The sequence below is a fragment of the Pelodiscus sinensis genome, chromosome 14 (assembly GCF_052426305.1).
Source record: "Pelodiscus sinensis isolate ZL-2025 chromosome 14, ASM5242630v1, whole genome shotgun sequence".
Taxonomy (NCBI): Eukaryota; Metazoa; Chordata; order Testudines; family Trionychidae; genus Pelodiscus; species Pelodiscus sinensis.
In genome coordinates this window covers 32719446-32732049 of record NC_143065.1, presented here as the reverse complement: position 1 = coordinate 32732049, position 12604 = coordinate 32719446, and the positions used below count along the sequence as shown (strand labels likewise).

The 12604-nt window shown below is 46.5% G+C and overlaps 1 protein-coding gene across 6 annotated transcripts in view; it reads left to right on the top strand.

The window, feature by feature from the left end:
- Positions 1 to 12604, top strand: part of AKAP13 (A-kinase anchoring protein 13) — a 378791-nt gene that overhangs the window by 258890 nt on the left and 107297 nt on the right. For all 6 annotated transcript variants that reach the window (XM_075897025.2, XM_075897027.2, XM_075897026.2 and 3 more), the window contains exon 12: positions 9367 to 9448. In XM_075897025.2, the coding sequence (XP_075753140.2) occupies positions 9367 to 9448 (82 nt within the window). The remainder of the gene's footprint in view (positions 1 to 9366; positions 9449 to 12604) is intronic.

Here is a 12604-nt window from a genome sequence, read left to right as displayed (position 1 = left end):
AGCTGCTCTATTGCAGGCATCTCCGATTCAGCTGCTGCTGAAACTGACCAGCAACAGCTGAATCAGGGACGCCTGGGGCAGAGCCGGACTATCGTAAGGGGGGGCTATGAGGGGTCTGGGGTGGCATCCCCTCCCACCCCACTCCAGACCCCTCATAGCCCCCCCTTCTGATAGTCCGGCATATCTGATAATCCGGCACCCCCTGGGTCCTAAAGGTGCCGGATTATCAGAAGTTTACTGTAGTAATGTGGCCCTCGTCGCTTTCCGAGTTGTGCAGGCCTGATATAATACAACCTAGTTCTCTACTAAAATCAATGGTTTCTCAATAGGAGATCTAACCCTCAGTTTCCCTAACCGAGAAGAAATGAGCAGAGGAAAAAATTCCCAAACGATTGGATTCATTCAGTTTATAAATTCTGCAAGGAAGATTTGAGTTCTCTGACCTATAGCTAATAATTTCATAAGCATGAAACAGCAAAGATGCTGTGAAATGTACAGTGAGCTATTTACTGCAGTTTTCACTGCAGATGCTCAGCCCTGAATTTTTAAATATTTACAATTCTCATGTTTTAAAACTCAGCAAAGCAATACTGGCAGTCAAGGGCTACTTATATAGAAATACCTAGACAGACCGACATGTAAGGTGACAATCACTGTGGTATCTAGGTGCTACGCATCCGACCATAAATGCATTCACACAATCTGAAAGGGTGGAAATAAGCACTTAAAGACATTTTGAAAGTGAATTGACCAGAATTTCAACCTGTGGTTCAGATAGATTGCTCTGTTCTATGTATAAGACTGTAATGGGTTTTGGCAGATGATATTATGTGTGATAAACTGTCAGTGCAGTCGTCGTTATAGGACTCTTGTAGCCAGCAAAACTTGGAGCAACATTTTTTCTAAACTCAATATGCTGCAGACTATTAAACTCAGGTTTAACCTTATAATTAAACCCTCGGTTTCTCCAAGTGTTAACTTATATAATTTTTATCTTACCTCTGTGCATTTAGTTTACTGTCCTGTTTGTTCACTAAATAAAAACATTCACGTTTGTTTGGTTTTTGTGCATTCCAATCAAATATATAAGCTATACAATGCCTCATGTGGGAAGCAAGCCTTAAACTTTTGGGTGTTACTTTGATTTCACAGCTGTAATGTTGAACTCATGCCAGCATTTTTTGGGGGAGGGATGTGTGTTCTGTTTCAGTTTTGAGGGGAAAGGAGATACATTTAATACGCTGTAGGTTTAACTTGTTTTGACATGGCTTGTTTCTCAAGGGAGAAGTGGAAGGGATCACTCAGATTCATTTGAGATAATAGGACATTTTAAGATTGCCTGTAAGTTTCAGCTACCTGGAATTTGGAAAGAGATGTGTGTGCAGGAAATATAAACATTTCAAGTACATTCTTTGCAGCTAATATGTATGTGCACTAGCATGATTTTCAGCAGCAATTTAGTCCCAGCTGATGGGGAAGGGACCTCACTGCTGTCAAATGTTAAATCATGTTCTTGGGACATTCATCCACTTTCTTGTTTGGAAGATTGCCAAAAGAAATGCTGCAGTCTGAGTAGCTCCTGGTGTTCTTAGACTACACAGCAACAATTTATCTAGCAATTCAACAGGTCTTCTGGTTATAGGATCCTCTTCTCTACTCCCTCTATAAACCATAGCTGTTGTTAGCCCTATCCCATTTGTTCCACTTACTTATTAATATGACCCAAGGGACCTTTTCTGAATACTTGTGCCCCTGGAGACTTGGAGATATGGCAGTATTCACTAGGGATGTTAAAATGTGGTTAATTGACTAGTCGATAGAATTTCAATCGACTGCTTGACTAGGCGATAGGCACTTACTGGGGTTCTTGTACATTTCAAAGGAGGGATGCGGAACTCTGCATACAGCCCGGGGCCAGCAGGAAGTCCTGCCTATTCCGGGCTACACACGGGTGCGTCCTTTGAAATGTACAAGAGTCCCCAGTCCTCTTGTGCATTTGAAAACCATGGAGCCCGAGGTCAGCTGGGGACTGCCCCTTTGTAACGCCACCTTGGGGTTTCAAAGTGGCACCGCTGCACAGCTGTGTGACACTGCCATTTTGAAGTACCCCTTTCCTCCCCCTTTGCTGCCTCTATATTATAGAGGCAGCAAGGGGGGGCGGGGCGGAGAAATCGACTAGTCTATTGGTCAACAGACTATCCGATAAGCAAATGCTTCTCGGATAATCAACTAGTCTTTAATATCCCTAATTTGGAAAGGATTTATGCACAAGCTTAACTTCACATATTCATTTCAGACTTATTTAAAATAACAAAGAAGGAAACAAATCAGTAGAGATTTTTAAGGCAAGTAAATCTAAAACTATCTGGTTCCTCTTTTTGAGATACTTCAATTTAATTTATCATACTGCCATCAAAAGGTTGAAAATTGCAAACCGTTTAAATAGTGGAAGACTTCTTCATGTTGAGATAATATGTGAAGTGGAGGAGAACACTTTGAGAATAGAATGGAAATGAGGCTGCCTTCTGTTAAAACATCTTAGTGTCCACAACTACCCTGTCTTATCTGTCACTCCTTTTGGAAATTTCAAGTTATGAGTAAGCTCTCTTATTATACGGCCAGTACTATAATGCAGTACCAGCAGAGCCGTGTTACACAGTTCAAACTAGCATGAGTCTTGTAAAAGAATCCTGCTTTTGATGGCATTTGTTATGACAGCCGCTGATGTTAATGAGACTTAATATAACACTTCTCTTGGAAAGGAAACACTAGGGCCCACGTTCAGGTCTCATACTAGTAAAATCTCTGGTGAGACTATAGTTGTGAATAAGAGATGAAGATGCGCCAGATCATCTATTGCTGAGGCACTGACTTTGAACCAAATGTTAAATGTGAGCCCTCTGGGGCTATGTCTAGACTACGGAGTGTTTCCGGGATACAGAGTGTATCCTGGAAAAACTCTGCCGCATCCAGGGAACTCATCTGCTCTTCCAACATTTTTTGCAGAAGAGCAGACGCTCTCTTTCGGAAACCCTGTATTCCTCATTTTATGGGGAAGAAGGGCTCTTCCGAAAGAGGAGGCTTTTCCCAAATTTGGCCCACTGTAGACATGCCAAATTTCAGAAAAGCCTCTTCTGCAAAAATAATCAGAAAAAGGTACACAAATTGCAGAGCACAATTTGTGTACCCTTTTTGGGTGGGGGAGGGATGGGGTGGGGGTTGGGGAAAGTGACAGTCTAGACATAGCGTGGAAAGAAGAGGAAAGTGAAAGTTTAAGAAGTTATCTGAGAAGAGGCAACTGAGCCAGTGAAATGGAATATTAATGAGTACAGTATTTTCTAGAAGTATGTTGGAGAACTCCACTGAGATACATTGTTGAGCACAGGAAAAGGCCGGGGGGGGGGATGCCATTGTGGATCTTTAAAATGAAAGATCTCTGTGTTTAACTGAAGGAAATAAGAGCTGGTGGTCACTAATTGTTCCCACATGATGCAGAATGTAACTTAACTGTCCCTTTTGTCTAGCAGACTGTCTTATGTCTCCTCTTTCTTTTACTCTGCACAGAGGTTTCTCTAGTAAGTTGCTTTGGATTTTAAAGTAAATGTCTTCAGTAGGCTGGCTCTGAGTTTCTGGAAGCCACAAGTTTGCACAGCTATAGCAGTGCTGGCCCAGTTGAATCCACTTTGGTACTGAGCTGGCGGCTTGTCTGCCCTGCTTATACTCTGGTCCATTAAATACAGCTCTTAAACAAACACAGACCTCAGGAGTACTGTTTTTGAGTGTTGTGGAGATGCGTCTTTGATCTGTTTGTTGTCTTCAGCAGTTTCAGTCCTGTGCATGTGAAACTACATGGCTTCCTGCTGACCTTTTTCCAAAAGTCTGCATACAGAAGCTCTGTCCATCGAGAATGCTGCAGATTTCCTGCTGCCATTTATATGGTGCCATATTATCTCTGCTCCAACACTAGCAAATCAAGATCCAAGCCTTTGGCAGCTCACAATCAGTGTGGGTGCAGAGGGAAAGAAGGGCTTTGAATGTTTTGAAAGCAATCAGTCTGTCTTTCTCTTACTAACATCCCTTTTAAAGAAGCAGAAAGACTGTGGGAACTAGTTTTAGTGATTGATAATGGTTCTGTGTCCATGATAAAATCTCTAGGTTGTGACAGAGGCCAGTAGAAGATGGAACTGAGGCTGATTTTTTGTGATCAGTCTCACTTGTCTGCCCCCTGCTTCAATATTCTGTCGCTGTCGAGTGTAAACTATCTGAAGAAGTGGGTTTTGCCCACAGAAGCACATGATACAATATTTTTTGTTAGTCTCTAAGGACTTGTCTGCAATACGGAGAAGATCAGTGATCCCGCAGTCAGTCTTCCAGGGATCAAATTAGTGGGTCTAATGAAGACCCACTAATTTGAACTGAGAGGGCACCCCCCATTGGCACCGGTAGTCCTGCTACTCATGAGGAGCAAGGGAAGTCAATGAGAGCATGTGCTCCCATTGACCTCCCGCTGTGTGGACAGCACCAAAACACGATTTAAGATACTTGGACTCCAGCTACGTAATTAACGTAGCTGAGTTGCATTATCTTAAGTCAACTTTCCCCTTTAGTATAGAACAGGCCTGAGGTGCTGCAGGACTACTTGTTGATTTGGGATGGGATGAGGAGGATGAAGCAGGGTTTTGGTAAGGAAGTTTAAGTGGATGGCCTTTAGTTTAGGTATGTTTAGGTCGCCCAATTTTTCTGTTATTGAGTAATCTTCTCTGAAATGCAGCTGTTTTGGCTTTCTGTCATGCAGACATCATTCATTTACACAAGTACTTTTATTGGTTTTTATATTGGTGTATAATATATATTCTTCCTGCATTAGTGGTGTTAAATGAATCCTGGAGCGTATTATTAAAAGCAGACTTTGTATTGATTCAAAATAGGGAATCCAAAATAATTTATGTCTAAAAGTAGGCTTGTTAAGAGCTCTCTTCAGTAGTAGCCTTTCATTACCTCTGTTAATTAGTTTAGAATACAGGCAGTCCCCGGGTTACGTACAAGATAGGGACTGTAGGTTTGTTCTTAAGTTGAATCTGTATGTAAGTCGGAACTGGCGTCCAGATTCAGCCGCTGCTGAAACTGACCGCCAGTTCTGACTTACATACAGAATCAACTTAAGAACCCCAAGCCTCCCCAAGTCAGCTGCTGCTGAAACTGATCAGCAGCTGATTCCAGGAAGCCTGAGGCAGACCAACTCTGCCTCGGGCTTCCTGTAGTCAGCGCTGGTCAGTTTCAGCAGCGGCTAAATCAGGACGCCTGGGGCAGAGCAGCTCGTCGGCGCTACTGGGCCAACCCAGCAGCACCCCATCTGCTCTGCCCCAGGCGTCCTGATTCAGCCGCTGCTGAAACTGACCAGCAGCAGCTGAATCAGGACCAGAGCGGCTGGGGTGCTGCTGGGTTGGTCCAGTAGCGCCTAGAGCGGCGCTGCGGGACCAACCGGCAGCACCCCAGCTGCTCTGTCACAGGCGTCTGGAGAAAAGCCTAGTCTGCTGGGGGGGGGGAGGGGCATACTAGCTGCGCCCCCCCCCCCACCCCAGCAAACCAGGAAGACGCGGGCGGTGGACCGAGACGCACCACGGTCCCGCCGCCTGGGTCCTCCGCGCCTTTGCTCCCAGACTCCCTGGTCTGCTGGAGACCAGCAGACCAGGGAGATGGGGAGCAAAGCCTCTGAGGACGCCGGCAGCGGGACAGCCGCGGGGCGTCTGGGCTGTCCCGCTGCCGGCTTTCACCGCGGCTTTGCAAAGCCTCGGGGAAGTCGGCAGCAGAGCAGCCGAGGCGCGCCTGGGCTGTATCGCTGCCCAAGCCCCCCCGAGGCTTTGCAAAGCCGCGGGGGGGGGGAGGGGGCAGGCGGGCAGCGGCTTTGCTCCGCGTCTTCCTGGTCTACAGACCAGGGAGACGCGGAGCAGCTTTTCTCGCCCGGAGTACACGGGCGGTGGGACCGCAAGGTCCCGCAGTCCGTGTACTCCGGGGCAGCCCAGTTCGTAACTGCTAAGTCGGGGACTGCCTGTACAGCAGTTTATATATTTGGTTAAGTCACAGGTTAGAAAGAGTGGAGCTGGCTGGCTTATGGGGGGAAAATCACAAATAATTATCCGTTGAAAAGACTGTCAAAATCTGTACTGAATTTTCAGAGAATTCAAGTATTTATGATAGAAAAAAAAGAATGCAATTTGTTATATCAAGTTTCTTAATCAGTTGCATATGGCCTATCTTTTTTCCAAGCAGTATTCGTAGGACAGGACAGCATTAGGTATTATTCTCCTCTCCCTTCCTGTGATGTAAAATGGGTGTAATTCCCTTGATACCATGGGGCTATTCCGGTGTAAAATAGTTGTGAGAGGAGAATCAGGTCTGACATTTGCAAGAGGAGGTTTGGTGCAAGCAGGTATTGAATGGGGAGAATGTTGGCCCCATGCCACAAATAAATGGCCATCCTAGATTCTCTTCAGGGGCATGATCTTGGGCAAACTTGGATTTATGTTGCTATGTGTTTGCAGATCATTCCTCTAGATTTGTCAGTGAAAGCCAGAGTATCTGTTCCAAAGAGTTTCTGGTTTGACTTGGAGTGGTGGAAGAATTTTTCTATGGTATTTGCTTGTCCCTACTGTCATGCTCTCAAGTATGAACGACTTGCATGTAAACCAAGGAACGGAGAGCTGCAACTTCTCTGTATTAGACATATCCTATCAGTCTTGCTGCCCCATTTCCTGAAGAGTTGAATCTGAAACTCAAAAAACCCAGTTTCTAAACAGTACGGCTACGTCTGCACTGGCCCCTTTTCCGGAAGGGGCATGTTAATTTCAGAGATCGCAATAGGGAAATCCGCGGGGGATTCAAAGTAGGAATAAGATCCTCTGGAAAAGGGCGCTTTTTCCGGAGGATCGGGGCCAGTGTAGACGCTCTTTACCGGCTTTTATAAAAGCCGGAAAAAAGCGGCGGACATTTTTATTTAAATGCCGCGGGGGATATTTAAATCCCCCGCGGATTTCCCTATTGCGATCTCTGAAATTAACATGCCCCTTCCGGAAAAGGGGCCAATGTAGACGAGCCCTACATATTTAAACTAGGTTTATATAATGTCGACAGACTTTACCAAACTATTTAGTTATATGCTGTGCATGAGTGTTTCCCAGGTATTATTCAATATATATGAATGGGACAGTACCAGTTCTTTCCCTGCATCTGCCATTCCTCACTCTTCATGCATTTTTATACTTCTTCTTAGCTAGTATATTTAATATTAAACCACTCATCTTTTTCATCATAGCTGTCACTTAAACTGGTTGTAGGCATGTAAAATTTGAAATAATTATAAGGCTTTCTGGTTCCCACTCTGTCTTGGACCAGGTCTACACTGGGGGAAAAGGTGGACGTCAGATACACAACTCCAGCTATGAGAATAGCGTAGCTGGAGCTGATATACCTTAAGTTGAATTTCTGTGGCATCCCGATCAACTTTCCTTATTCCTCATGACCCACAGGACCTTACTAGACCTGGTAAATCAAACCGTGGGAGATCAATCTCCTGAGTAAGTGTAGACCTGACCTTGAGTTCTTCTGGGCCCCTCAATATCATAGTACCTGAGCATCTTCATTGTATCTCCTCACAGTGCCCCCCTGAGGCAGGGCAGCAGTGATGTGCTCATTCAGTAGATGGGGACCTGAGGCACTGACTGACAAATAACTTGCCCAAGGTATCACAGGAAATGAAGCTCTAACTTGAACCTAGTTCTCCCGAATCCAAGACTAGCCCTGTAAACACTGTGTCATGCTTCCTGGTCACACCAGCAGGATATCCCACTGAGCTTGGAAAATGATGATGTAGTACATTTGGTCATTTCTTTGCTACTTAAAACAGATACACATCCTATTCCTTTGAAAGTTCATTTTGAGATATGCTTGGCACACAGGAGGCAATAGGAAAGCTGTATAATATGAGAGCTGTTTGTTGGATGGAACTGTATTGTAGTAAGATGTAGGCAGGACATCAGAGCAGGGTGACTAATGCTTTTCCAGGCAGCTGATTGTTTTTATTTCTGTCACTTACCCAGCCGGCTCTGCTGTAGCACTGGCTGGCTGAGAGGTGGCAGATGTCATAGCCTAGTTCCACGTACAGTGACCAAGAACACTGAAGTGTGATAAAACTTTGCACCTTTTCTTTCTTTTGTCTGCTGAGGTCCGCGGGTCCATTACAATGGATATTTTGGTCTGCTTGCAGCGTGGGGGCAGAACCAGACCTCTGGTGTCAGTCACTGGCAGCGATGTAATGCCCTGCCCCCAGGAGCTCCCTGCAGTTGTGACTGCCTCCCTGGCGGCTCCCCCAGCCATTTGTGCTGCAGAACTTTCCAAAGAGAAAGTCAATCTTTTATTTCAGTGACAGAGAGTTTGGCTCAGCCATGTCTCCTTGCCAGCCAGATCCCAGGACTGCATTTGACTTTTAGGGAGATTTGTTCCCCTCAGCTTCACTTGTGAAGTGTTTGCTGCAGCTGAGGCCCTGCCAACTTCTGAGATGGCTCCCCAGAGCTAAACCAGGAAAAGCCAAAGGCGAAAGCAAACAGAGGTGGACATCGGCATCCAAAGAAGAGGGGTTGTCCCGCTAAAGAGAAGGTCTCCTCTCCTGCAGCTGGAGAAATCATGGTGCTTTTCCCTCACAGTCTAGTTAACATAATCTGTTATTCAGGGTAAGGATGTTAAGAGGCGGGTAACTGGGTAATTGTGTAGTCGATACAATTTGACGACTACGATTGGTCAGTAAGGGAAGGCGCTCCAAAGGAGCTACCCCTGCTGCTGCTCTGCAGTTTAAATGTAGTAAGAGCCAGCACAGGCTTATCAGGTAGTTGACTAATCGACTACTCTTTTACATCCCTAACTCAGGGAAGTAGAATTAAATTAGTCAGGTTGAGGGAGCTCCCTCAATGGTGGAAACTTCGGGGGTGGGCAGGGAGGGAGAGAATTCCCCTGTAGCTAGGGTCTGACAAGTCTTATTCTGCCCCCAAACCTCAAGCAGGCCAAAATACCCGTGATAATGGAGCTGTGGACTAGGGTTGTAAAATCCCATTAAAAATTTTAACTGGCTAACGTGTATGTTTAAGTGGTTAACCAGCCCGCTGTGTCACGCTGCAGACAGGAGGCTGCCTATCCGTAGTGCAGCACAGTGGGCCCAGCCGGGATGCTCAGTCTTTAAGTCAGCACAGTGCCAATGATGGGAAAGTCCAGACATGTCTCTAGGCAGCAAGAGCACGATGCCCTTAAAACAGGAGCAGTGTACTCCCAAAAATGGCCTCACTGTTGACATTTACTTTGTACTTTATACTTTTTCAGATAAACCGAGAAAGCTGGTGCTCTATAGAGCCATGTTCAGATCCTTCACTGCTGGAGCCGACGCAAGCTCATGAATCTAGAGGTAAGTAGAATGCTGTGCACCCAAACCCTTCATTCAAGGAACTGACACCCCAGTCTCTTTCCACCTTCTACCATGGGATTATCCTTTTCCCTCTTGTCTTTTCCCATCCCCATAAAAATGACATGCATAAATGGGAGAAAAGAGCACATGAAAGTATTAGGCTTTGGTCCAGTGTTATATGACTGGTACTGAACACATTCAGCCACATAGCCCATCTTCTCATGATGCAATTCCAGGTTAAAATGTTGTTTAAATGTTGTATAAATGTTGCTAATTTGATTCATAAATAAAATAGAGAGGTGCATGGGTATACAGATTATAGCTGAGACTTTAAAATAAATGCCTCAAATTAGGCTCCTAAATCTGTAAATGAGGATATGTCTACACTACAGCGCTAATTCGAACTAACGGATCCAGACTAAAAAACTGGTTTGAATTAGCGTTTTGCTAATTCGAACTAGCATGTCCACATTAAGTGGACCCAGAACCGGGGTTAAGGATGGCCGGAAGCAGTGCCGGCAGGGCATCAGATGAGGACTTAGAGCGTGGAGCTGCTGCCTCAGGCTAGCCGAGGGCTGCGCTTAAAGGGACCCGACCCCCACCCCGGACAGACAGTTCTCAGGGGTTCCCTGCTTGCAAAGCAGTCCTGGCTTGGAGTGCCCTGAGTGCCCACACTGGGCACATCACAGCACTCGGCCATCAGACCGGCTGCACTTGCCGCAGGCTGCCATCTGGGGAGAGGGGGCAATTGGGGGGCTGCAGGAGAGCTTCCACCCCCAGAAGCCCATAGAGCCAGCCCAGTTCTCTCCATCAGGGGCTCGTACCCCATTCCTCCCTCACCTCCTTCCATTTACCCTTCCCTAGCCCCCCTTCCTGATGTACAAAATAAAGAAAACGTGTGGTCAAAAATAGAATCTCTCTTTATTGAAGAAAACGCGGGGAGACTGGGAAAAGGAGGTGGGAGAGGGGAAGAGAGAGGGTGGGAGAGGGGAGGGCAACTACAATGACCAGGGGTCTGGAAGAGGTCCCATATGAAGAGAGGCTAAAGAGACTGGGACTTTTCAGCTTAGAAAAGAGGAGACGGAGGGGGGACAGGATAGAGGTCTATAAAAGCATGAGTGGGGTGGAGAGGGTGCATCAAGAAAAGTTCTTCATTAGTTCCCATAATAGAAGGACTAGAGGACACCAAAGGAAAGGAATGGGTAGCAGGCTTCAAACTAGTAACAGAAAGTTGTTCTTCACAAAGCAAAGAGTCAACCTGTGGAACTCCTTGCTGCAGGAGGCTGTGAAGGCTAGAACTAGAACAGAGTTTAAAGAGAAATGAGATCAAGTCATGGAGGTTGGGTCCATGGAGTGGTATTAGCCGGGAGTAGGAGTGGTGTCCCTGCCCAAAGTTTGTGGAAGCCTGGAGAGGGATGGCACGAGACAAATGGCTTGGTCACTGTCTTCGGTCCATCCCCTCCAGGGTCCCTAGGGTTGGCTGCTGTCGGCAGACAGGCTACTGGGCTAGATGGACCTTTGGTCTGACCCAGTATGGCCATTGTAAGCTCAGGGCTCAGGGTCGGGGGTCTCAGTGGACCACCTTGATTTTCATGCACACCTGCTCCTGGGTGGCCAGGCTGGCAGCTCTTCTGCCCTAGACGGCCGCTTTCCTGTACCTAGTGCGGAGGTCATAGACGAGGTCCACGATGTCCACACTAGACCTGGCGGGTGCCCGCCTCTTGCAGTCCCAGGCAAGCTCCCGGGAGCCGCCAGCCTGGTCCCGGGAAGAGGGGGAGGGCTGGAGGGCATCGGGTGGCTGGCTCGAGCCGTGCCAGGTGCAGGGTCTGCTAGCTGGGTGCTGGCAGGCTTGCACCTGGCACGGGCACCATAGCCAGCCCGTACCCCTTTAAGGGGTCTGGGGCCGGGAGGGGGGCAATAGAGTTTCCCTGGTGGTGCCCAGAGTGGCCACCAGGGAAAGCTGGGGAGGGCTAGCCTCCCACTAGTTCGAATTAAGGGGCTACACACCCCTTAATTCGAACTAGTAAGTTCGAACTAGGCTGAGTCCTCGTAGAATGAGGTTTACCTAGTTCGAACTAAGCGCTCCGCTGGTGTAGCACCTATCAAAGTTAATTCGAACTAACGTCCGTTAGTTCGAATTAACTTTGTAGTGTAGACATACCCTAAGAGGCTTGAACTTTCAAATGTACTGAGCTCCCAGCAGCCTCCATGGATTCCCAGGAATCAGGGATAAGAAAGATGGTTAAAAGCCATCCTTCCCTTGCCCTCACCCCTTATCTCTGCTACATTTATGTCTATTTATGCTGTTTAATATTTGCCCTTCCTTCCATATGGATGGAAAAACTAGCCTTGCCTGTTTCAGGGCACGTTTATATTCCAGATAAGAGGGAACATTACCTGTCTTTTAATGTGCATTTAAAACAGCATAACTTGGAGGAGTGTGTCTGGTCCCTGAACAGCAGCTTTGAACTGGGCTTTTCTTGCAGTGGCCTTTTCTTCCTTTGTTTTCATTAAAGAAATTACACTTGAGGGATGGGGTTAAGATGTAGAGAAGGATGAGTTTCAGTGATGAGTTGGAAGTTAAAGTTTAACTCTCCTGAGTTACATTATTGTCTAACAGCGTTACTAGTTAGTGCATCAGAATGCTGCCTGTACTTCCTGCTGAATAATGCAGAAAGCCATGCACTGTTGAGTCATGACAAGTCTCGCATCAGATCCTGGAGTGAAGCAGCGAGTTGTCTGGTTGTTCTATGGGTATGCTGACTACATTGAGCAAAATGTCCATTGCAGATGAGTATTATATGCATGTCTGAAGATTTGTCACAGCATTTCTTCTTACCAGCAAACATAGAACAGTCATGACAAAGCTAGTAAAATTTAGTCACTGCTCCATTATGTTTTATATATTAAAAAAACCCAAATCTTTCAAATGAATTGCCCCTGTACTGCAACCCCATTTTGGACCAGGTGAGGGGAGGAAGATCGTGGAGGTGGGGGAAGCATGGGAGAGCAAGCTCACCCTAAACTCTCCCCGAGCAGCAGTGGCCCCTGTGTCCTATGGGTCTGAGCCCAGCTCCTCGCTGTGGGTGTTACAGTTTGGCATATAGAGTCGCTCAGTTTGGCCCTGCCACTCTTCTCTCATGACCCACCTAGAAC